The sequence below is a fragment of the Mobula birostris genome, chromosome 7, assembly GCF_030028105.1.
Source record: "Mobula birostris isolate sMobBir1 chromosome 7, sMobBir1.hap1, whole genome shotgun sequence".
Lineage (NCBI taxonomy): Eukaryota > Metazoa > Chordata > Chondrichthyes > Myliobatiformes > Myliobatidae > Mobula > Mobula birostris.
This window is the reverse complement of record NC_092376.1, coordinates 174,053,777-174,075,839: the sequence shown is the minus strand read 5'-3', so window position 1 is coordinate 174,075,839 and position 22,063 is coordinate 174,053,777. Positions and strand designations below refer to the sequence as shown.

The 22,063-nt window shown below is 44.8% G+C and overlaps 1 protein-coding gene across 2 annotated transcripts in view; it reads right to left on the bottom strand.

Annotated features, from left to right (window-relative positions):
• The window catches only part of LOC140200581 (alpha-1,3-mannosyl-glycoprotein 4-beta-N-acetylglucosaminyltransferase B), a 431,883-nt gene extending 421,498 nt beyond the window's left edge, over positions 1–10,385 (bottom strand). The window contains exon 1 of one of the 2 annotated variants that reach the window (XM_072264115.1): positions 10,166–10,385. In XM_072264115.1, the coding sequence (XP_072120216.1) occupies positions 10,166–10,256 (91 nt within the window). In that variant the 5' untranslated portion in view covers positions 10,257–10,385. The remainder of the gene's footprint in view (positions 1–10,165) is intronic. The other variant, XM_072264112.1, reaches the window with a different exon arrangement.
• Between the last annotated feature and the right edge of the window lie 11,678 nt (positions 10,386–22,063).

The window sequence follows — 22,063 nt, the reverse complement described above, 5'->3', positions numbered from 1 at the left end:
CTTGCCTTTTTAATAGCCCGGTGCACCTGCAAACCAACCTTTTGTGATTCATGCACAAGCACTCCCAAGTCCCTCTGCACAGCAGCATGCTGCAATTTTTTACCATTTAAATGATAATCTGCTCTTTCATTTTGCCTTCCAAAGTGGATGACCTTGCATTTACCAACATTGCACTCCATCTGCCAGACCCTTGCCCACTCACTTAACCTATCTATAGCTCTCTGCAGGATCTCTGAATCTTCTGCACAATTTGCTTTTCCACTCAATTTAGTAACATCAGTAAATTTAGATACACTACACTCGTTGCCCTCTTCCAGATCGTCTATCTGAACAATTGCAGGCCCAGCACCAACCCCTGTGGCACACCACTCACCACTGACAGCCAACCAGAGTAACACCCATATATCCCAACTATCTGCTTTCTATTAGTTAACCAATCCCCTATCCATTCTAATACATCAACCCCAACTTTATGCATCCTTATCTTATGGATTTCTTTTATGTGGCATTTTATCGAATGCCTTCTGGAAATCCAAGTAAAGAACGCCCATCTGCTCCCCTCTATCCACTGTGCTCGTTATATCCTCAAAGAATTCTAGTAAGTTTGTCAAACAGGACCTGCCTTTGCTGAATCCATGCTGCAACTGCCTGATGAATCCATTTCTTTCCAGATGCCTTGCTATTTCTTCTTTAATGATAGCTTCAAGCATTTTCCCAACTAACTGGCCTATAGTTACCCCCCTTTTGCCTACATCCTTTTCTGAACAGTGGCATGACATTCGCCGTCTTCCAATCTGCTAGGACCTGCCCAGAGTCCAGAGAATTTTGGTATATCATCACCAAAGGCTCTACTATAACTTGTCATTTCTTTCAGTACTCTGGGATGCATTCCATCAGAACCAGGGGACTTACCTTTCTTCAGGCCCACAAGTTTACTCAGCACTACCTCTTTAGTGTTAGCTATTGTATCAAGGTCCTCACCTCCCATTGCATGCATAATATCTCTCCTTGGCACGTTAGATGTGGCCTCCACCGTGAAGATGACACAAAATAGTCATTCAAAGCCTCAGCCATTTCCTCATTACCCAATATCAATTCCCCCTGCTCGTCCACCAAGGGACCTACATTCACTTTAGCCACCCTTTTCCGTTTTATATAATTATAAAAACTTTTACTATCCATTTTTATATTTTGTGCTAGTTTATTTCCATAATCCAGATTTTCTTTCTTTATTGCTCGCTTAGTGGTACTTTGTTGTATTTTTAAGATTTCCCAATCTTCCAGTTTCTCATTACTCATGGTGACTTTATACGCCCGAGGTTTTACTTTGATGCCTTCTTTTATTTCCTTAGTTATCCGAGGCTGGGTCTCCACACCCTTACTGTGCTTGCTTTTAACTGAAATATACTTTGTTGAGCATAGTGAAAGATCTCTTGGAAAGTCTTCCACTATTCCTCAACTGTCCCACTATATAGTCTACACTAGCCAAATCCGCCCTCATTCTATTGTAGACTCCATTGTTTAGGCATAATACACTGGTTTTAGATTGAACTATTTCATCTTCCATTTGTATGAGAAATTCAATCATAACTGTGATCACTCTTTCCAAGATGATCCCCAGCTATAAGATCACTAATTTTACCTGTCTCATTGCACAGAACCAGAGCTGCATTTCAGGCCGAAACCCTTCATCAGGACTCTGTCAATCCAGACACTGACAGTAAGCTAGCGTCAGTGTGTGGATGAGCCCACCCTTGACAACTGCCAACCCATATGTGCACATATTCACATCCACCTTGTCCATTGCCATTTGGGCAAAACCTTGTTCTGTCAAGCCTGTGGAGCTACTGATGTACAACAGCTACTCAATGTTAAAGAAGCACAGCTTTCAGCTGCTCTGAAATAGCTTAATTTACTATTACTACCTTTTCAGGGCCAGGGCCAATGAACTTAACCTGTTCTTTAACAGATTTGACATTGTGGCCCCTGCCTGTCCCCCGCATGAGCCATCTGTTGTTGGCCCCCAACCAACATATATTCCACTCTCCCTTCCTACCCCTCCTCACAGTCCCCCACTCTGCTCTTATGACTATACCCCTTCCCCACACAAAACCACCACGATGGGCTTCACAGCTGAACAGGTGAAAAGACAACTGAAACGTCTCAACCCAAGCAAGGCTGCAGGACCAGATGGTGTCAGTACCAGGGTGCTCAAAGCCTGTGCCCCTCAGCTATGTGGAGTACTTCGGTATGCATTCAACCTGAGCCTGAGGCTCCGGAGGGTTCCTGTACTGTGGAAGATGTCCTGCCTCGTCCCTGTGCCGAAGACGCCGTGCCCCAGCAGCCTCAATGACTACAGACCAGTGGCACTGACGTCCCACATCATGAAGACCCTGGAGAGACTTGTTCTGGAGATGCTCCAGCCGATGGTCAGGCCACACTTAGATCCCCTCCAGTTCGCCTACCAGCCCCAACTAGGAGTTGAGGATGCCATCGTCTACCTGCTGAACCGTGTCTACGCCCACCTGGACAAGCCAGCGAGCACTGTGAGGGTCATGTTTCTTGACTTCTCCAGTACATTCAACACCATCCGCCCTGCTCTGCTGGGGGAGAAGCTGACAGCGATGCAGGTGGATGCTTCCCTGGTATCATGGATTCTTGATTACCTGACTGGCAGACCACAGTACGTGTGCCTGCAACACTGTGTGTCTGACAGAGTGATCAGCAGCACTGGGGCTCCACAGGGGACTGTCTTGTCTCCCTTTCTCACCATTTACACCTCGGACTTCAACTACTGCACAGAGTCTTGTCATCTTCAGAAGTTTTCTGATGACTCTGCCATAGCTGGATGCATCAGCAAGGGAGATGAGGCTGAGTACAGGGCTATGGTAGGAAACTTTGTCACATGGTGTGAGCAGAATTATCTGCAGCTTAATGTTAAAAAGACTAAGAAGCTGGTGGTAGACCTGAGGAGAGCTAAGGTACTGGTGACCCCTGTTTCCATCCAGGGGGTCAGAGTGGACATGATGGAGGATTACAAATACCTGGGGATACGAATTGACAATAAACTGGACTGGTCAAAGAACACTGAGGCTGTCTACAAGAAGGGTCAGAGCCGTCTCTATTTCCTGAGGAGACTGAGGTCCTTTAACATCTGCCGGACGATGCTGAGGGTGTTCTACGAGTCTGTGGTGGCCAGTGCTATCATGTTTGCTGTTGTGTGCTGGGGCAGCAGGCTGAGGGTAGCAGACACCAACAGAGTCAACAAACTCATCCGTAAGGCCAGTGACGTTGTGGGGATGGATCTGGGCTCTCTGACGGTGGTGTCTGAAAAGAGGATGCTGTCTAAGTTGCATGCCATCTTGGTCAATGTTTCCCATCCACTACATAATGTACTGGGAGGGCACAGGAGTACATTCAGCCAGAGGCTCATTCCACCGAGATGCAACACAGAGCGTCATAGGAAGTCATTCCTGCCTGTGGCCATCAAACTTTACAACTCCTCCCTTGGAGGGTCAGATACCCTGAGCCAATAGGCTGGTCCTGGACTTATTTCATAATTTACAGGCATAATTTACATACTACTATTTAACTATTTATGGTTCTATTACTATTTATTATTTATGGTGCAACTGTAACGAAAACCAATTTCCCCCGGGATCAATAAAGTATGACTATGACTATTCTAGAGAGGTTCCTAATCTTGTTGGTAATGCAACAAGGTTACCAATAAGAAGCATCATGTAATAAAAGTCATATATCAAGTGGACAGCCAGAGACTGTCTCTCAGAGTGGAAATGTCTAATACAAGGTGGCATCATTAACATTTTAAGGTGACTGGAGGAAAAGTATAGGGGGGATGTGAGAGGAACTTTTTTTTTTAATTTACGCAGAGGGTGTGTAGAAAGCCCTGCCAAGTGTGGTGGTAGAGACAGATACATTAGGGACATTTAAGAGTCTCAGGCAGGCACATGGATGACAGAAAAATGGAGGGCTAAATTAGACTGATCTTGAAGTAGATTTTTTTTCCTCCATATGATCATGTATAGCAAACAAATTAACAAATTTCACAACATATGCTGGCAATATTAAACCCAATTCTGATTCTGAAAAGGTTGGCACAACATTGTGGTTTGAAGATCCTGGACTGTGCTGTACTATTCTATATTCCACAATGTTCACATAGATGGAAATATGTTGTATATTTATAGAACAAAGTTCCCCTTGCTTCCAATCATTGTTGCGCCATGACCCTAATCACCACCTCTGCATAGCAATACTATGACCACCACATATTACAATGGAACTCTTTTTTTTTGCTCAGTTTTTTACTTGTGAGATCTTTGTCTCTAATGCTATGTGCCTGCGACGCTGTTGCAAGTTTTTCCATTGCATCTGTGTAAACAAGCAGATGTGCAGGTGACAATAAATGCAACTTTGATTTTCATCCAAGTCCTACAAATGACCAAGATAGAGTGGGACATGGAGAGGATATTTCCTATAATGAGGGAGTCTAGGACCAGTGGGCACAGCCTCAGAATACAAGGACGTCCATTTAGAACAGATAAGGTTCTTTAGCCAAAGGCTGATGAATCTGTGTAATTCGTTGCCACAGATGGTTGTGGAGGCCAAGTCATTGGGTATATTTAAAATGGAGGGTGATAGGTTTTTGATTAGTCAGGGGGTCAAAGGTTATGTAGAGAAGCCAGGACAACAGAGTTGACAGGAACAATAAATCAGAGCAGACTGGATGAACCAAATGGCCTAATACTGCTCCTGCCTTATAGTCTACAGACAAAAGAATTTACCTCAATAAAAGAAAATTAATGCTTTTGGTACATTGGCCTTTATTAATCAAAGTATTGAGTATAAGAGCTGGAATGTTATGATGAGATTGTATAAGGCATTGGTGAAGCCAAATCTGGAGTATTGTCTTCAGTTTTGGTCACCAAATTACAGGAAAGATATAAATAAGGTTGAAAGAGTACAGAGAAGGTTTACAAGGATGTTGCCGGGACTTGAGAAACTCAGTTACAGAGAAAGGTTGAATAGGTTAGGACTTTATTCCCTGCAGCATAGAAGAATGAGGGGAGATTTGATAGAGGTATATAAAATTATGATGGGTATAGATAGAGTGAATGCAAGCAGGCTTTTTCCACTGAGGCAAGGGGAGAAAAAAACCAGAGGACATGGGTTAAGGGTGAGGGGGGGAAAAGTTTAAAGGGAACATTAGGAGGGGCTTCTTCACACAGAGAGTGGTGGGATTATGGAATGAGCTGCCAGACGAGGTGGTAAATGCGGGTTCTTTTTTAGCATTTAAGAATAAATTGGACAGATATATGGATGGGAGGTGTATGGAGGGATATGGTCCGTGTGCAGGTCAGTGGGACTTGGCAGAAAATGGTTCAGCACAGCCAAGAAGGGCCAAAAGGCCTGTTTCTGTGCTGTAGCTTTTCTATGGTTTCTCATGCATTTTAAAAAGACGCAGTGAAGCTATAATGAATGTGTACACAGATACAATGTATATCCCACCAATCTGTTATAAGCAAAACATGCTGATAGTTCCTTGGATAAAACCGGAAACAATGTTGGTATCCAGACTCAAACCTTTCTATTTTAGTTTAAAATTCTGCTGGCACATATTGGATAACATCAACAGTATCTTCCTCCTTCAACACTCCCTCATCTCCCTGTATGCTGTGAAAATTAAGATAGTGCAGATGCTGCCAATCTGAAATCTCAGGGTTGAATATGGTGACGAATGTACCTCAAAAATAAATTTACTTTGAACTTTGATTAAAACATAAAATGCTGGGATACTCGCCATGTCAGACAGCATTTGCTAAAGTTAAAATTAAACAGATTAACAGAGGGAGTGAGTAAACTAAAAGGTCAGTAATTAGGTGTTGAAATACTTGATCTTTTCTCCCCCTTTGGTTCTCTCTGCCTCTCCACCTTTCCCTGCAAGTTAAAAATTCACTTTTAAATCCTGCATGTTTGAGAAATCTAAAACGGCAGTGAAACTTGCAGGCTGCCTTCAGCAAATCCTTGGGTGTGTTAGTTGCTAACGCAAACTACACATTTCACTGAGCATGTGATAAATGAATCTGAATGTGATATTGCTATTTCTGCAGGAATGACGCCTGACCCCAGGATTTCCATTTTTTCCAGCTGCCATTTCGTAAAACTATCTAGAAATGTAATCAACACACATAAAAGTTGCTGGTGAACGCAGCAGGCCAGGCAGCATCTCTAGGAAGAGGTGCAGTCGACGTTTCCGGCCGAGACCCTTTGTCAGGACTAACTGAAGGAAGAGCTAGTAAGAGATTTGAAAATGGGAGAGGGAGGGAGAGATCCAAAATGATAGGAGAAGGCAGGAGGGGGAGGGTAGCAGACACAAACAGAATCAACAAACTCATTCGTAAGGCCAGTGATGTTGTGGGGATGGAACTGGACTCTCTGACAGTGGTGTCTGAAAAGAGGATGCTGTCCAAGTTGCATGCCATCTTGGACAATGTCTCCCATCCACTACGTAATGTACTGCTTGGGCACAGGAGTACATTCAGCCAGAGACTCATTCCACCGAGATGCAACACAGAGTGTCATAGGAAGTCATTCCTGCCTGTGGCCATCAAACTTTACAACTCCTCCCTTGGAGGGTCAGACACCCTGAGCCAATAGGCTAGTCCTGGACTTATTTCCTGGCATAATTTACATATTATTATTTAATTAATTATGGTTTTATATGGCTATATTTATACTCTGTTCTGGTTGGTGCAACTGTAACGAAACCAAATTTCCCTCGGGATCAATAAAGTATGACTATGACTATGGATGGAGCCAAGAGCTGGACAGTTGACTGGCAAAAGGGATATGAGAGGATCATGGGACAGAAGGCCTAGGGAGAAAGAAAGGGGGAGGGGGAAAACCCAGAAGATGGGCAAGGGGTATAGTGAGAGGGACAGAGGGAGAAAAAGGAGAGAGAGAGAAAGAATATATATGTATAAATAATGAACGGGGTATGAGGGGGAGGTGGGGCATTAACAGAAGTTTGAGAAGTCAATGTTCATGCCATCAGGTTGGAGGCTACCCAGACGGAATATAAGGTGTTGTTCCTCCAACCTGAGTGTGGCTTCATCTTGACAGTAGAGGAGGCCGTGGATAGACATATCAGAATGGGAATGGGACGTGGAATTAAAAAGTGTGGCCACTGGGAGATCCTGCTTTCTCTGGCAGACAGAGCGTAATCGGTGTGTTACTGCCACATATACCAAGATACAGTGAAAAGCTTATACAACATGTTAGAGAGCAGACATTAACCAAAAGTGTACCAGTCTAATGGAGAAACAGGCCAATAAGCTGGGCAAATTCTGTACCATCAAAGACATTGTGAAAAGGCAGCATCCATCATTAAGGACCCCCATCCCCCTCTTCTCATTGCAACCATGAGCGAGGAGGTACAGGAAGGAGCCTGAAGAACCACACACAATCTTTTAGGAACAGCATCTTCCCTTCCGCCATCAGATTTCTGAATGGACAATGAACTCCAGAACACTACCTTTTTCCTCTCTCTTTCTGCACTACTTATTTAAATACACACCTTTCTTGTTGTTATTTATGGTTTTTATTATGCATTGCAATGTACTGCTGCCACAAAACAATAAATTTCAGACATACCAGTGATTAAACTTGATTCTGAACAATTCACACAGATCATGCAGATTATATTGAAAATTACTTCATTTGCAAATACACCAATTTTAAAAACAAAAGAAATAAAGCTAATTGGGACAGTTCAACGGGTCGAGCAACATCTAGCGGGGGGTGGGGAGGGAGGGAGAGGGAGCAGAAGGGTTCTTAAGAATTCCCAACGGTACGGTTTTGAGATCCTGCATCAACTTTTTTAAAAAAGCAGGTTGGGGAATAGTTTTGGACCGCTAACCTTTCAGCAACACAACATTTTGACACAACTTTTGAAGAGTTTTGAAGCGATCTTACCTAGTGTTTATTACTCTTGAGTTCTTTATCTTATTGTGTGCTTTTGGCGCTGCATCGGATCCAGAGTGACAATTATTTGGTTCTCCTTTAAATTTGTGCACTGGAAATAACATTAAACTATCTTGGAGTTTCTAGTACTTTCTATTTACAAGTTATACAACTCTTGTCGCGGTACAAAGTGGAAGAGATAGCATACTACACACAGCAGACCCATGCGGGCCTCCTAAACAGAAAACACACACACACACGAATCTCACAGGCAACGACCCCGCGACAAAAGACATCTCCAAACGGTCAAGGCATCAGCACTTAGTGCGGGTCACTTCAAAACCGTCCGGAAAATCACCGAGGAAAGCAATTACACTACACGTAAGTGCCATCTCTACCGATTGCAACCCTTTCCCCACCCTCCCCCCATAAGCAAGGGACGGGTCCACACGGTAAAGACCAATTGCAACTCTTTTCCCCATAGGCAACCATAAGACATAGGAGCGGATTAGTCCATTCGGCCCATCGAGTCTGGTCTACCATTCCAGCATGGTTGATTTATTATCCCTCTCAACTCCATTCTTCTCCCCGTATCCTTTGATACCCTGAATAATCAAGAATCTATCAACCTCCGCTTTTAATATACCCAATGCCTTGGTCTCCGCACACTTCCGTGGCAATAAATTCCACAGATTCAGGTAAAGCGACGGAATTAGTGAACACATTTGGCGAGCGAATAAAACATAAACTTGGTGTGTTTATTCCGATGATGAGGTATCCGTGTTCAAACACACTGTCGGCGAAGTTAACACTAAACACAAAGAGCTGCTGAGAAATCCAGAGCAACATACGCAAAATGCCGGAGAAACTCAGCAGGTCGGGCAGTAGCTATGGAAGAGAATACACAGTCGATGTTTCGGGGTGAGCCATAGACGCTGCCTGACCTACTGAGTTCCCTGCAGCATTTTGTGTGTTGCTCAAGTTACTACGAAAACCAGTTTTGGGAACTCTGCAATTCGCTTCTCTCCATCCGCCGAGACACAGCACAGACAGTAACATGGCTACGGGGGGGAGAGCCCAAAGAACACAGAGCCTGGCGCTGGCAATATACTCGCTCCGTCTGGCTGTTACCGCCGGCTGAGTGTATCCCGGGATCCCGCAGCCCAGGCAAGCAGGGATAAACCCAGCCTGGCAGAGCCCAGGGAGATCGGCAGGGAATGAGTGACGAGGAGGGGCAAGACGGGGTATCGGCGGGAGGATCTGCCCGGTCAGACCGAGGGGAGATGGACAGCGAGGTAGTACTGGGTCAGGGAGAGGGTAGGTAATGACAGAGATAGATGATGGGCACAGGGGTGGTGCCCCCAGCCAGCAGGTGATGAGAGGGATGGGGAGCCGGTAATGGGTCACGGAGGAATAGATGATGGGGAGACGGGAGGGGTAGATGATGGGGAGAGCGGAGGGGTAGATGATGGGGAGAGCGGAGGGGTAGATGATGGGGAGAGCGGAGGGGTAGATGATGGGGAGAGCGGAGGGGTAGATGATGGGGAGAGCGGAGGGGTAGATGATGGGGAGAGCGGAGGGGTAGATGATGGGGAGAGCGGAGGGGTAGATGATGGGGAGAGCGGAGGGGTAGATGATGGGGAGAGCGGAGGGGTAGATGATGGGGAGAGCGGAGGGGTAGATGATGGGGAGAGCGGAGGGGTAGATGATGGGGAGAGCGGAGGGGTAGATGATGGGAAAGGGATGGAGAGAGGGGCGGGGTAGATGATGGGAGAGGGATGGGGAGAGGGGAGGGGTAGATGATGGGAGAGGGATGGGGAGAGGGGAGGGGTAGATGATGGGAGAGGGATGGGGAGAGGGGAGGGGTAGATGATGGGAGAGGGGAGGGGTAGATGATGGGAGAGGGGAGGGGTAGATGATGGGAGAGGGATGGGGAGAGGGGAGGGGTAGATGATGGGAGAGGGATGGGGAGAGGGGAGGGGTAGATGATGGGAGAGGGATGGGGAGAGGGGAGGGGTAGATGATGGGAGAGGGATGGGGATCCGGTGCTGGGTCACGGACGGGTAGATGATGGGAAGAGGGGTAGGATAGGTGATAGGAGCGGGGTGGATGCCCCCAGCCAGCCAGGCAAGCGGGCGGGCCCTCGTTGACTCCCATCTCCCCTCAGAGGGTCTCTCACCTTTCTGAGCGGAGAACGCCGCGTACCAGCTCACCGAAACCACGCTGCACAAGACCACAGCCGTCAGAACAGTCCCATTTCGGAGCCTCATCTCACCGGGCAGACATTATTATGATGGTTTATTATTGTATATATTCTCTAGCATGCGCCTTCCAGCCTCTCACTGGGACCGCGCCAGCCACTCCGCCTCATATGTACTACATCCTCACGCGGATGCTTCCTACGCTGGCCGGCGGCGGCGGCAGCGCACCGGCCTGATGACGCATGCGTCACCCTGTCACACTGCGGAAGAATATCCAACCCAGATAGGTAAGTGGGCTGGTCTTTAATTTTGCGGTTGGTGGTCGTTCGGTCGGTCGAAATAGATAATTTTTATTGCTGAAGACCCATGAAAAGATATCGGGATTAAAACATAATATTTAGAAACTGTATATGTTGTGAGTTAAATAGATGATTGAAAATAATTGCATATCACATCTTCTTAATGATTATGCTGTTAATGTTGAATGGCCAGTGTCCCAAGAGTATCCATGGCAACCAAAGCTGGTGGCTGGAGGTTTGGCCAAACGAAGGAACTTGGATTTATTTTTGTAAAAACCCTCAATTTTTTACCTCTTCAGATTTAATATATGTTTACTTATATATAAATAGGCCTAATACTTGCTGGGATGTATTTGTGGAAATTAAAACAGATAAGTTGGTATCTCTACAGTGTCTTTCAGGGAAAAAAATAGAGTGCGAGGTGATTCATCCGTAGCTGTCCCCTAACTTGCCCATATACCGGATTCCCGTGGGACTGCATTGAAAGCCGGTAGTACTCATCATTGAACCATGAACTATGGACCATTCTTTAATAATATGTTCGCTGGTACCCCAGCTCTGAATCTGCTCCACAATACCATTATGGTTGATTGATTTCCCCTTTCAACCCTACTCTTCTGCCTTCTTGAAGCCCTTACTTATCAAGAAACAATCAAACTTCACTTTCCCAATGGCATGACGTCCACATCCATCTGTGGCAATGATTTACACAGAGCGGAAATCCCTCCTCATCTCTCTTCTAAAAGAATATCCTTCTATTCTGAGGCTGTGCCTTCTGGTCCTAGAGTTCCCCACTTTAAGAGATATCCTGTCCACATCCACTCTATGTAGGCCTTTCAATATTCAACAGATTTCAATAAGATTCCTATCCCCCCCCCCACCCCTGCCCATTCTTCTCAATTCCATGAGCCATCAAAAGCTTCTCATACATTAACCCTTCCATTCCTGGGGTCATTCTGGTGAACCTCCTCTAGACCTTCTCGAATGTCACCACATCCTTTCTTAGATACGGAATCCAAAACTGCTGGCAATACCCCTTGTGGTCTGACCTATACCTTATAAAAGCCTCTACATTACATCCTTGCTTTTATATTCTAGACCTCTGGAAATTAATGCTAGCATTGCATTTGCCTTCCTTTATCACTGACTCAACCTGTAAGTTAATCTTTAATGAATCCTGCAGAGGACTCAAAAGTCCCTTTGCACCTGCAATTTCTGAATTTGCTCCCCATTTAGAAAATAGTTTATCCCTTTATTCTTTCTACCAGAATGATTGTTGCAGCAAAGCAGCATCCATCATCAGAGACCTCCACCACCCAGGTCATACTCCCTTCTCACAGCTGCCATCAGGAAGAAGGTACAGGAGCCTCAGGACTCACACCTCCAGGTTCGGGAAGAGTTATTACCCCTCAACCATCAGGCTCTTGAACCAAAGAGGATAACTTCTTTCAACTTCACTTGCCCCATCACTGAACTGTTCCAACACCTATGGACTCACTTTCAAGGACTTTTCATCTCATTTTCTTTATTTATTTACTGCTTATTTATTTATTGTCTTTTGCACACTGGTTGAATGCCCAGTTGGTATGGTCTTTTGTTTATTCTATTATGGTTATTATTCTATTATAGAGTTATTGAATATGCCAGCAAGAAAATGAATTTCAGGGTTGTATATGGTAACATACTGTGTATGTATTTTGGTAATAAATTTACTTTGAAGTTTGAACAAGAATGGTCCTGGAAATGAAAGGAGTAACCTATGAAGTGTGTTTGATGGCCCTGGGGCCTGTACTCACCGGAGTTTAGAAGAATGAGGGGGAATCTCATTGAAACCCATTGAATATTGAAAGGCAAGATAAAGTGGATGTTTCCTGTAGTGGGTGGAAAATGGGGTTGATAAAGATAATAAATCAACCATGATGGAATGGTGAAGCTGTCCACTGCACGGACACAGTTCAATGCCAAAATCACAAAGTTGGTATCTCAGTTGCCGAGCACCTGCAATAGAAAAATTTAGTAACAATCATACGGAAAGTGTGAGACTTCACCACATATTCAAGGGAACTCTTCTGCACATACTCGAAAAGTTTGTTTTGTCCACTCTACTAGAAGAGAACTTATCAATATATTAATCATTAACCAACAAACCCACACATTATAAATGTATAAAATCTCATGTCTTAATCTTTTTAAAACTACTACATTGGAGATTTTTAAAGAAGTTAAGTTTCAATTTTGAATCTTTTCTGTATTTTGTCTCTGTCTTACCCTCATCCTCCATCCATTCACATTTCTTTGTTCACTTTATATAATTTAAGGATTATCTTTATCAAAGCATACAGTGAAATGCTTTGCTTGTGTCAATAACCAACACAATCTAAGGAAGCACTGGGGGCATCTGCAAGTGTATGGGTGCCAACATAGCATGCCCACAACATACCAAATCTAACCCGTACATCTTTGGAATGTGAGAAGAAACCGGAACACCAGTAGGAAACCCACGTGGTTATGGGGAAAATGAACAAACTCCTTACAGACGCTGGTGGGTATTGAACCCAGATCACTGGTGCTGTAATAGCATTATATTAACCATTATACTACCATGTATTGAACTTCCAGTGCCTGGTTACACAAACAATTTGAAATAAGAAGATAAGCTTTAATTTCTGCAAACAACAGGAATTCTGCAGATGCTGGAAATTCAAGCAACACACATCAAAGTTGCTGGTGAACGCAGCAGGCCAAGTAGCATCTGTAGGAAGAGGTGCAGTCGACGTTTCAGGACGAGACCCTTCGTCAGGACTAACTGAAGGAAGAGCGAGTAAGAGATTTGAAAGTTGGAGGGGGAGGGGGAGATCCAAAATGATAGGAGAAGACAGGAGGGGGAGGGATGGAGCCAAGAGCTGGACAGGTGATAGGTAAAAGGGGATACGAGAGGATCATGGGACAGGAGGTCCGGGAAGAAAGACAAGGGGGGGGGACCCAGAGGAGGGGCAAGAGGTATATTCAGAGGGACAGAGGGAGAAAATGGAGAGTGAGAGAAAGAATGTGCACATAAAAATGAGTAACAGATGGGATACGAGGGGGAGGTGGGGCCTTAGCGGAAGTTAGAGAAGTCGATGTTCATGCCATCAGGTTGGAGGCTACCCAGACGGAATATAAGGTGTTGTTCCTCCAACCTGAGTGTGGCTTCATCTTTACCGTAGAGGAGGCCGTGGATAGACATGTCAGAATGGGAATGGGATGTGGAATTAAAATGTGTGGCCACTGGGAGATCCTGCTTTCTCTGGCGGACAGAGCGTAGATGTTCAGCAAAGCGGTCTCCCAGTCTGCGTCGGGTCTTGCCAATATATAAAAGGCCACATCGGGAGCACTGGACGCAGTATATCACCCCAATCGACTCACAGGTGAAGTGTTGCCTCACCTGGAAGGACTGTTTGGGGCCCTGAATGGTGGTAAGGGAGGAAGTGTAAGGGCATGTGTAGCACTTGTTCCGCTTACACGGATAAGTGCCAGGAGGGAGATCAGTGGGGAGGGATGGGGGGGACGAATGGACAAGGGAGTTGTGTAGGGAGCGATCCCTGCGGAACGCAGAGAGAGGGGGGGAGGGAAAGATGTGCTTAGTGGTGGGATCCCGTTGGAGGTGGCGGAAGTTACGGAGAATAATATGTTGGACCCGGAGGCTGGTGGGGTGGTAAGTGAGGACCAGGGGAACCCTATTCCTAGTGGGGTGGCGGGAGGATGGAGTGAGAGCAGATGTACATGAAATGGGGGAGATGCGTTTAAGAGCAGAGTTGATAGTGGAGGAAGGGAAGCCTCTTTCTTTAAAAAAGGAAGACATCTCCCTCGTCCTAGAATGAAAAGCCTCATCCTGAGAGCAGATGCAGCGGAGACGGAGGAATTGCGAGAAGGGGATGGCATTTTTGCAAGAGACAGGGTGAGAAGAGGAATAGTCCTGATAGCTGTGAGAGTCAGTAGGCTTATAGTAGACATCAGTGGATAAGCTGTCTCCAGAGACAGAGACAGAAAGATCTAGAAAGGGGAGGGAGGTGTCGGAAATGGACCAGGTAAACTTGAGGGCAGGGTGAAAGTTGGAGGCAAAGTTAATAAAGTCAATGAGTAAAGTTGGAGGCAAAGTTAATAAAGTCAATGAGTTCTGCATGCGTGCAGGTAACTCGTTGACTTTATTAACTTTGCCTCCAACTTTACTCGTTGACTTTATTAACTTTGCCTCCAACTTTGCTGCTTCCTGCACGCATGCAGAACTCGTTGACTTTATTAACTTTGCCTCCAACTTTCACCCTGCCCTCAAGTTTACCTGGTCCATTTCCAACACCTCCCTCCCCTTTCTAGATCTTTCTGTCTCTGTCTCTGGAGACAGCTTATCCACTGATGTCTACTATAAGCCTACTGACTCTCACAGCTATCCGGACTATTCCTCTTCTCACCCTGTCTCTTGCAAAAACGCCATCTCCTTCTCGCAATTCCTCCATCTCCGCCGCATCTGCTCTCAGGATGAGGCTTTTCATTCTAGGACGAGGGAGATGTCTTCCTTTTTTAAAGAAAGGGGCTTCCCTTCCTCCACTATCAACTCTGCTCTTAAACGCATCTCCCCCATTTCACGTACATCTGCTCTCATTCCATCCTCCCGCCACCCCATTAGGAATAGGGTTCCCCTGGTCCTCACCTACCACCCCACTAGCCTCCGGGTCCAACATATTATTCTCCGCAACTTCCGCCACCTCCAACGGGATCCCACCACTAAGCACATCTTTCCCTCCCCGCCTCTCTCTGCATTCCACAGGGATCGCTCCCTACACAACTCCCTTGTCCATTCGTCCCCCCCATCCCTCCCCACTGATCTCCCTCCTGGCACTTATCCGTGTAAGCGGAACAAGTGCTACACATGCCCTTACACTTCCTCCCTTACCACCATTCAGGGCCCCAAACAGTCCTTCCAGGTGAGGCAACACTTCACCTGTGAGTCGACTGGGGTGATATACTGCGTCCGGTGCTCCCGAGGTGGCCTTTTATATATTGGCGAGACCCGACGCAGACTGGGAGACCGCTTTGCTGAACATCTACGCTCTGTCCACCAGAGAAAGCAGGATCTCCCAGTGGCCACACATTTTAATTCCACATCCCATTCCCATTCTGACATGTCTATCCACGGCCTCCTCTACTGTAAAGATGAAGCCACACTCAGGTTGGAGGAACAACACCTTATATTCCGTCTGGGTAGCCTCCAACCTGATGGCATGAACATCGACTTCTCTAACTTCCGCTAAGGCCCCACCTCCCCCTCGTACCCCATCTGTTACTCATTTTTATGCACACATTCTTTCTCTCACTCTCCTTTTTCTCCCTCTGTCCCTCTGAATATACCTCTTGCCCATCCTCTGGGTTCCCCCCCTCCCCGTCTTTCTTCCCGGACCTCCGGCCCCGTGATCCTCTCGTATCCCCTTTTGCCTATCACCTGTCCAGCTCTTGGCTCTATCCCTCCCCCTCCTGTCTTCTCCTATCATTTTGGATCTCCCCCTCCCCCTCCAACTTTCATATCCCTTACTCACTCTTCCTTCAGTTAGTCCTGACGAAGGGTCTCGGCCTGAAACGTCGACTGCACCTCTTCCTACAGATGTTGCTTGGCCTGCTGCATTCACCAGCAACTTTGATGTGTGTTGCTTTAATTTCTGCATGTCTGATATATTCTCAATGTTCCAAATGACATTTTAGCCTAGGAAATAGTTCCTAAAGAACCATCACTATTGTTAAAACAAGGAAACACAATTGTCATTTATATATGGTAAGTTCACACAAATAGCTCTGAGAAAAATGACCAGATCATAAGTTTACCCGCTGCATTTTCTAATGAATGAAATCGATAATTAAATCAATCAAAGACAGCATGCCTTTGGTTTCTTTACCATGACACCTAATGAACTTATATCTTTCAAGGTGATTTATCAAACTGTATGTCAGCATTGAAGGATACAATTTATCATATTGGCAATTAGTATAACTAGATTTACTTTTTAAAAATATCTAACTGGCTCCCAATGTTTGGAAGAATAAAGGGGTTTGTTGATCTCAGATGTGTCTTGGTGCACATTCAGTTTTGCTATTGTTGCTTGTTGTGTTCTATGTTGTTCTGCCAAGCATTGTGGGCAAGCTATAGGGCACTGGAATGTGTGTCGACACTTATGGGCTGCCCCCAGCACATCCTTAGATTGTGTTGGTTGTTAACACAAACACTGCATATCACTGTATGTTTTAAGATACGTGTGATAAATAAATTCATCTGAATGTGACCCCTTCAATGTTGTTCCAAAAAAGAAGTTAGTCCAGTTAATGGAAAACTGTTTGCCTTTAACAGATAAAAGCTTATATTCCTTCAGTAGTCAAGTTGAGTTTATTGTCATACACACTCGTTTGCCATACAGGTACTAAAAGTACTTACAGAAGCATAGAGTTAGGCAATGCACAGAACATATATTATACACAACAGTGAAGAAATGGACTGTGTAAAACAAGACAGGTTAGTGCAAAAACAAACACTTCCATGGTGGTTGTAGGAAAATAGCTCTTCCTGAACCTGGTGGTGTTGGACCTGAGGCTTCTGTACCTGCTGCGTCACAGTAGCAGCGAGAAGAGGGCAGGATCCAGATGGTGGGGTCCTTGCTAATAGAAGTTCTCTTCTCCAAATAGAGCATCATGTAGATGCTGTCAGCAGTGTGGAGGGCTCTGCCTGTGTTGGACCAGAATGTGTCCACTACCCTATGTGGCATCTTGTTTTCCTGTGCATTGCAATTGCTGTACAAGGCTATGATACAAGTCAGGATACTTTCAATGGTGATCTGTATCTGAAGAGGTTTGTTAGAAAATCAGAATCCAGTTTATTACCACTGACATACTGTATGTCGTGAAATTTGTTGTTTTGCAGCAGCACCACAGTGCAGTACATAAAAATTACCTAAAATTACAATAAGATTAGATTAGATTAGATTATGAGGACACACAGTCCTCTTTTATTGTCATTTAGTAATGCATGCATTAAGAAATGATACAATATTCCTCCAGTATGATATCACAGAAACACAGGACAGACCAAGACTGAAAAACTGACAAAACCACATAATTATAACATATAGTTACAACCCTGCAAGTAATACCGTAACTTGATGAAGACCAGGCCATGAGCATGGTAAAAAAGTTCAAAGTCTCTCGAAAGTCCCACATCTCACACAGACAGGGGAAGGAAGAAAACTCTCCCTGCCATACCCGACCACAGTCCAACTCTGAGTCGTCCGAAAACTTCGAGCTCCAACCAGCCCTCCGCCACCAAGCACCGAGCACCATCTCTGCCGAACGCTTCAACCCCAGCCCCAGTCGCCACAGCAGACAAAGCCGAGGATTTTGGGGCCTTCCCTCCAGAGATTCTCGATTGCACAGTAGCAGCAGCAGCGAACTGGGCATTTCAGAACTTACTCCAGATGTTCCTCCGTGATCTCACAGCTGTCTTCATCAAATCAGGATTGTGCACAGCCCCTATTTAACAAATACGATATCATTTCACCAGAGAGGCTATGCGCGCTGCATCGCACTGCCATATTCTCCTCCCTCCGAATATGTATATATTAAAAAAGTAATGCAAAAAGAGATCAAAAATAGTGAGGTATTGTTTGTGACCTCCAAGAATGGCCTTATCATTGGGTTTGGAGGGTTGCATACCTCAATGACTCGGAGAGCTGTGCTGGCTGGCGTCAGGGCTTTATGCTTTGCCTCTTGATAGGGTTACCCATGCTAAACAGGTCAAAGGGTAGAGCCCTGATGAAGAGTGGTCCACTACTCCTCCAGGTTCAGGGATTCAGCTCCGGGCTAACAATCCTAACTAGTAAAACAAAATTGTAACGGAAACAGCAATGAAGAATCCTTGTACATTTGAGTGCATTGAGTCTCCACCCAGGACTTGTATGACTGACAGTAGTGAAAACTGTCAGACAGGAGGGGAAGAAGCTGTTTTTGAATCATTGAGTGTGTACCTTCAGCTTCTATACCTTCTCCCTAATGGTAGTAATGAGAACGGGGCTTGTCCTGGGTGATGGGAGTCTGTCATGAATGACGCTTCCTTCTTGAGACATCACCTTTTGAAGATATGTCCATGATGGAGCTGTCTGCAGCATTTTGACTCTGAGGTGACCTGCCAAATCTCCTTGAGCTGCTACGTAGAGGCACTAGGGGAGGAGAAGGTGGCAGCACGCGCGGCCTCTATGGTGATGAATATCTGTTATCTGTCAAGTAGGGGACCGTGCACAATTCTGATTTGATGGAGACAGACGTGAGAGTACGGAGGAACATCTGGAAAACTTCTGAAATGCCCGCTTCGCTGCTGCTGCTACTGTGTGGTAACTGGAATCTCTGGAGCAGAAGGCCCCGAGATCCTTGCCTCGGCTTTGCGTGTTTCAGCAGCCGGGGCGAGGTCGAAGGCGCTCGGGAGGCTGTATCGGAGGGGCTGGTCAGAGTCTCGAAGTTTTCGGACGGATGGACTCAGTGTCGGCTGTGGTCAGCTGCTTCCAAGGCATTGGCAAGTTGACGGTGCCTGGAGGTTTATGGCAGGGAGTTTCTCCCTTTTGCTGCCTGCTATCGGGGACTCAGGAGTCGATCGACTGGGGACTTTTGATACTTTTTTTTACCATGCCCATGGTTTGTTCTTCATCAAATTATGGTATTGCTGTGCACTGCTGTAACTATATGTGATAATTACGTGGTTCTGTCAGTGTTGGTCTTTGGTTTGTCCTGTTTTCTGTGATATCACTCCGGAGAAACATTGTATCATTTCTTAATACATGTATGCATTTCTAAATGACAATAAAAGAGGACTGAGTGTTCTCATAATCTAATCTAATCATCTATAGGTTTGGGTCAACGTGCTGGGCCCAGGACAGCTCATCTGAGATGTTAACATCCAGGAGCCTGAAGTTGCATTAACTATGCTTTTACAAATTAAGCTTCTCGCCTCTGAACTGCCTTGTGCTCACTGAATGTTGGTTGCTGCAGTTAAGATTCTGGTCAGAGTGATACCCTGATGATGATGGTGTGGAACTTGATAACCATGAGGCAATTAAATGTTGAAATGGAAATGGTCAGACCCTTGTGGTGCTGATCGTAGTTGGAATTGGAATTGCTTATTATCGTCACATGTCAAGTGAAAAGTTTGTCTTGGATGTTGTTCATATAGATCAAATCATTACACGGTGCATTGAGTTAGAACAATGGTAAAACATTAACAGAATGCAGAATAAATTGTAACAGCTACAGAAAAAGTGTAGATGATAAGGTGCAAGATGTTAACAAGGTAGATTGTGAGGTCTAGAGTCCATCTTAATGTACAATTAAAAGAACCATTCAATAGATTGGTATCAGTAGGGTAAAAGTTGCCCTTGAGCCTGGTGATATGCACTTTTAAGGTTTCGTATCTTCTGTCTGTTAGGAGGGGAAGAAGAGAGAATGTCTGGGCTGGTGAGATCTTGGATTATGATGGCTGCTTTACTGAGGCAGCAAGAAGTATAGACAAGAGTCCATAGAGGGGAGACTGGTTCCTGTTATGTGCTGAGCTGTGTCCACAACTCTCTGCAATTCCATTTGTTCTGGATTCTCTCAGCAGAGGAAACTGCTCTTATCTGTCCTATCAGCTCCTTTAATCATCTTAAACACTTCAATTAGATTATCCATTAATCTTCTATTTAAGGAAATAGAGCCGAGTCTGTACTTGTCTTTATATCCCACTAGGGATCAGCAGATTCAGAGAATCATCAGACTTGTGTTTCATTAGATAATCCCTTCAACTATGTCAGAAAAAGAACTATGTACCTAACTCAACTTTTCATAATGGTTTGTATTGACGAAATCTCTCAGAACTAATCAAAGCAATTATAAATTCCATATCAAGTTCAAAATATCACACCACATATTAATCAAGCTGTCAGTTGACTTTAATTAACAAAGAAATCTTGATATTAAGAGAAGTTGTTTCCACGGATAAGTGAGATCAGAACATAGCCTCGAGATTTGGAATAGATTTAGGACGGAGATGAGGAGAAACTGATTTTCCCAAAGGGGAGTGAATCTGTGTGATTCTGTATCCCAGGGAAGCAGTAGAGGCTACCACATTAAATACCCTCAGTGGTCACTTTATTAGGTATCTCCTGTATCTAATAAAGTGGCCACTAATGTAGTTTTGTGGTCTTCTGCTGCTGTAGCCCGTCCACTTCAAGGTTCTACATGTTCTACATGTGCATTCAGAGATACTCTTCTGCAACATTTTGTTATTTAAGTTACTGTTGCCTTCCTATCAGCTTAAACCAGTCTGGTCATTGTCCTCTGACCTCTCTCATTAAAAAGGTGTTTTCACCCACTGGATTTATTTTTGTTTTTTTTTACACCATTCTCTGTAAATCCTAGAGAATGTTATACATGATAATCCCAGGGGATCAGTAGTTTCTGAGATACTCAAACTGCCCCGTCTGGCACCAACATAGTCAAACAAATTCTTTCCCATTCTGATGTTTGGCCTGAACAACAATTGAACTTCTTGACCATGTCTGCATGCTTTTATGCATTTAGTTGCTGCCACATGATTGGGTGATTAGATATTTGCTTTAACGAGCAGGTATACAAGAACTTCTAATAAAGTGGCCATTGAATGTATATTTAAGGCATACTTAGATAGGAATTTGCATAGTAGGGGCATTAAGGGTTATGGAGAAACAGCCAGTTCAGCTGAGATCTTATTGAATGGTGGAGCAGGCTCAAGGGCCCAGATAGCTGACTCCTGCTCCTATTTACATTGTTACATGCCTAACTTATCATTGGAAAGACCTGCAGTGTCAGGAGTTCCATCAGGAAATCCCAGGTCACCACAGATAAATAACTCCCTATGGAGCATTGTTCCAGGAAAGTGTCATCCATCGTCGGGGACCTTCACCATCCAGGCCATGCTCTCTTCTTGCTGTTGCCATCAGGAAAGAGGTACAGCAGTCTCAAGTCCTACACCACCTGGTTCAGGAATAGTTATTACCCCTCAACCATCAAGCTCTTGAACCAGAGGGGATAACTTCACTCACCCCAACGTTGAAGTGTTCCCACAGCATAGGGACTCGCTTTCAAGGACTCTTCATCTCATCTCTTGTTCTTTATAGTTATTGCTTGTTTTTTTTCAGTTCTGTATTTGCAGTGTGTTCACTTTTGTATATCACCAAGGACATGCCCTCTTCTAATTGCTACCATCAAGGAGGAGGTGCAGAAGTCTGCAAACACACTCAATGTTTCAAGAACAGCTTCTTCCCCCCCCCACCATCACATCTCTGAATGGACAATGAACCTATGAACACTACCACAGTATTTTTCCCTCTAGTTTTACACGACTTATTTAATTTAATTCTCTTTTTTATATATATTTCTTATTGCAATTCACAGTTTTTATTATTATGTTTTGCAATGTACTGCTGCCTGAAAACAACATATGTCAATGATATTAAACCTGATTCTGATTCCAGTTGTCTGTCCTGTTGGGTGTGGTTT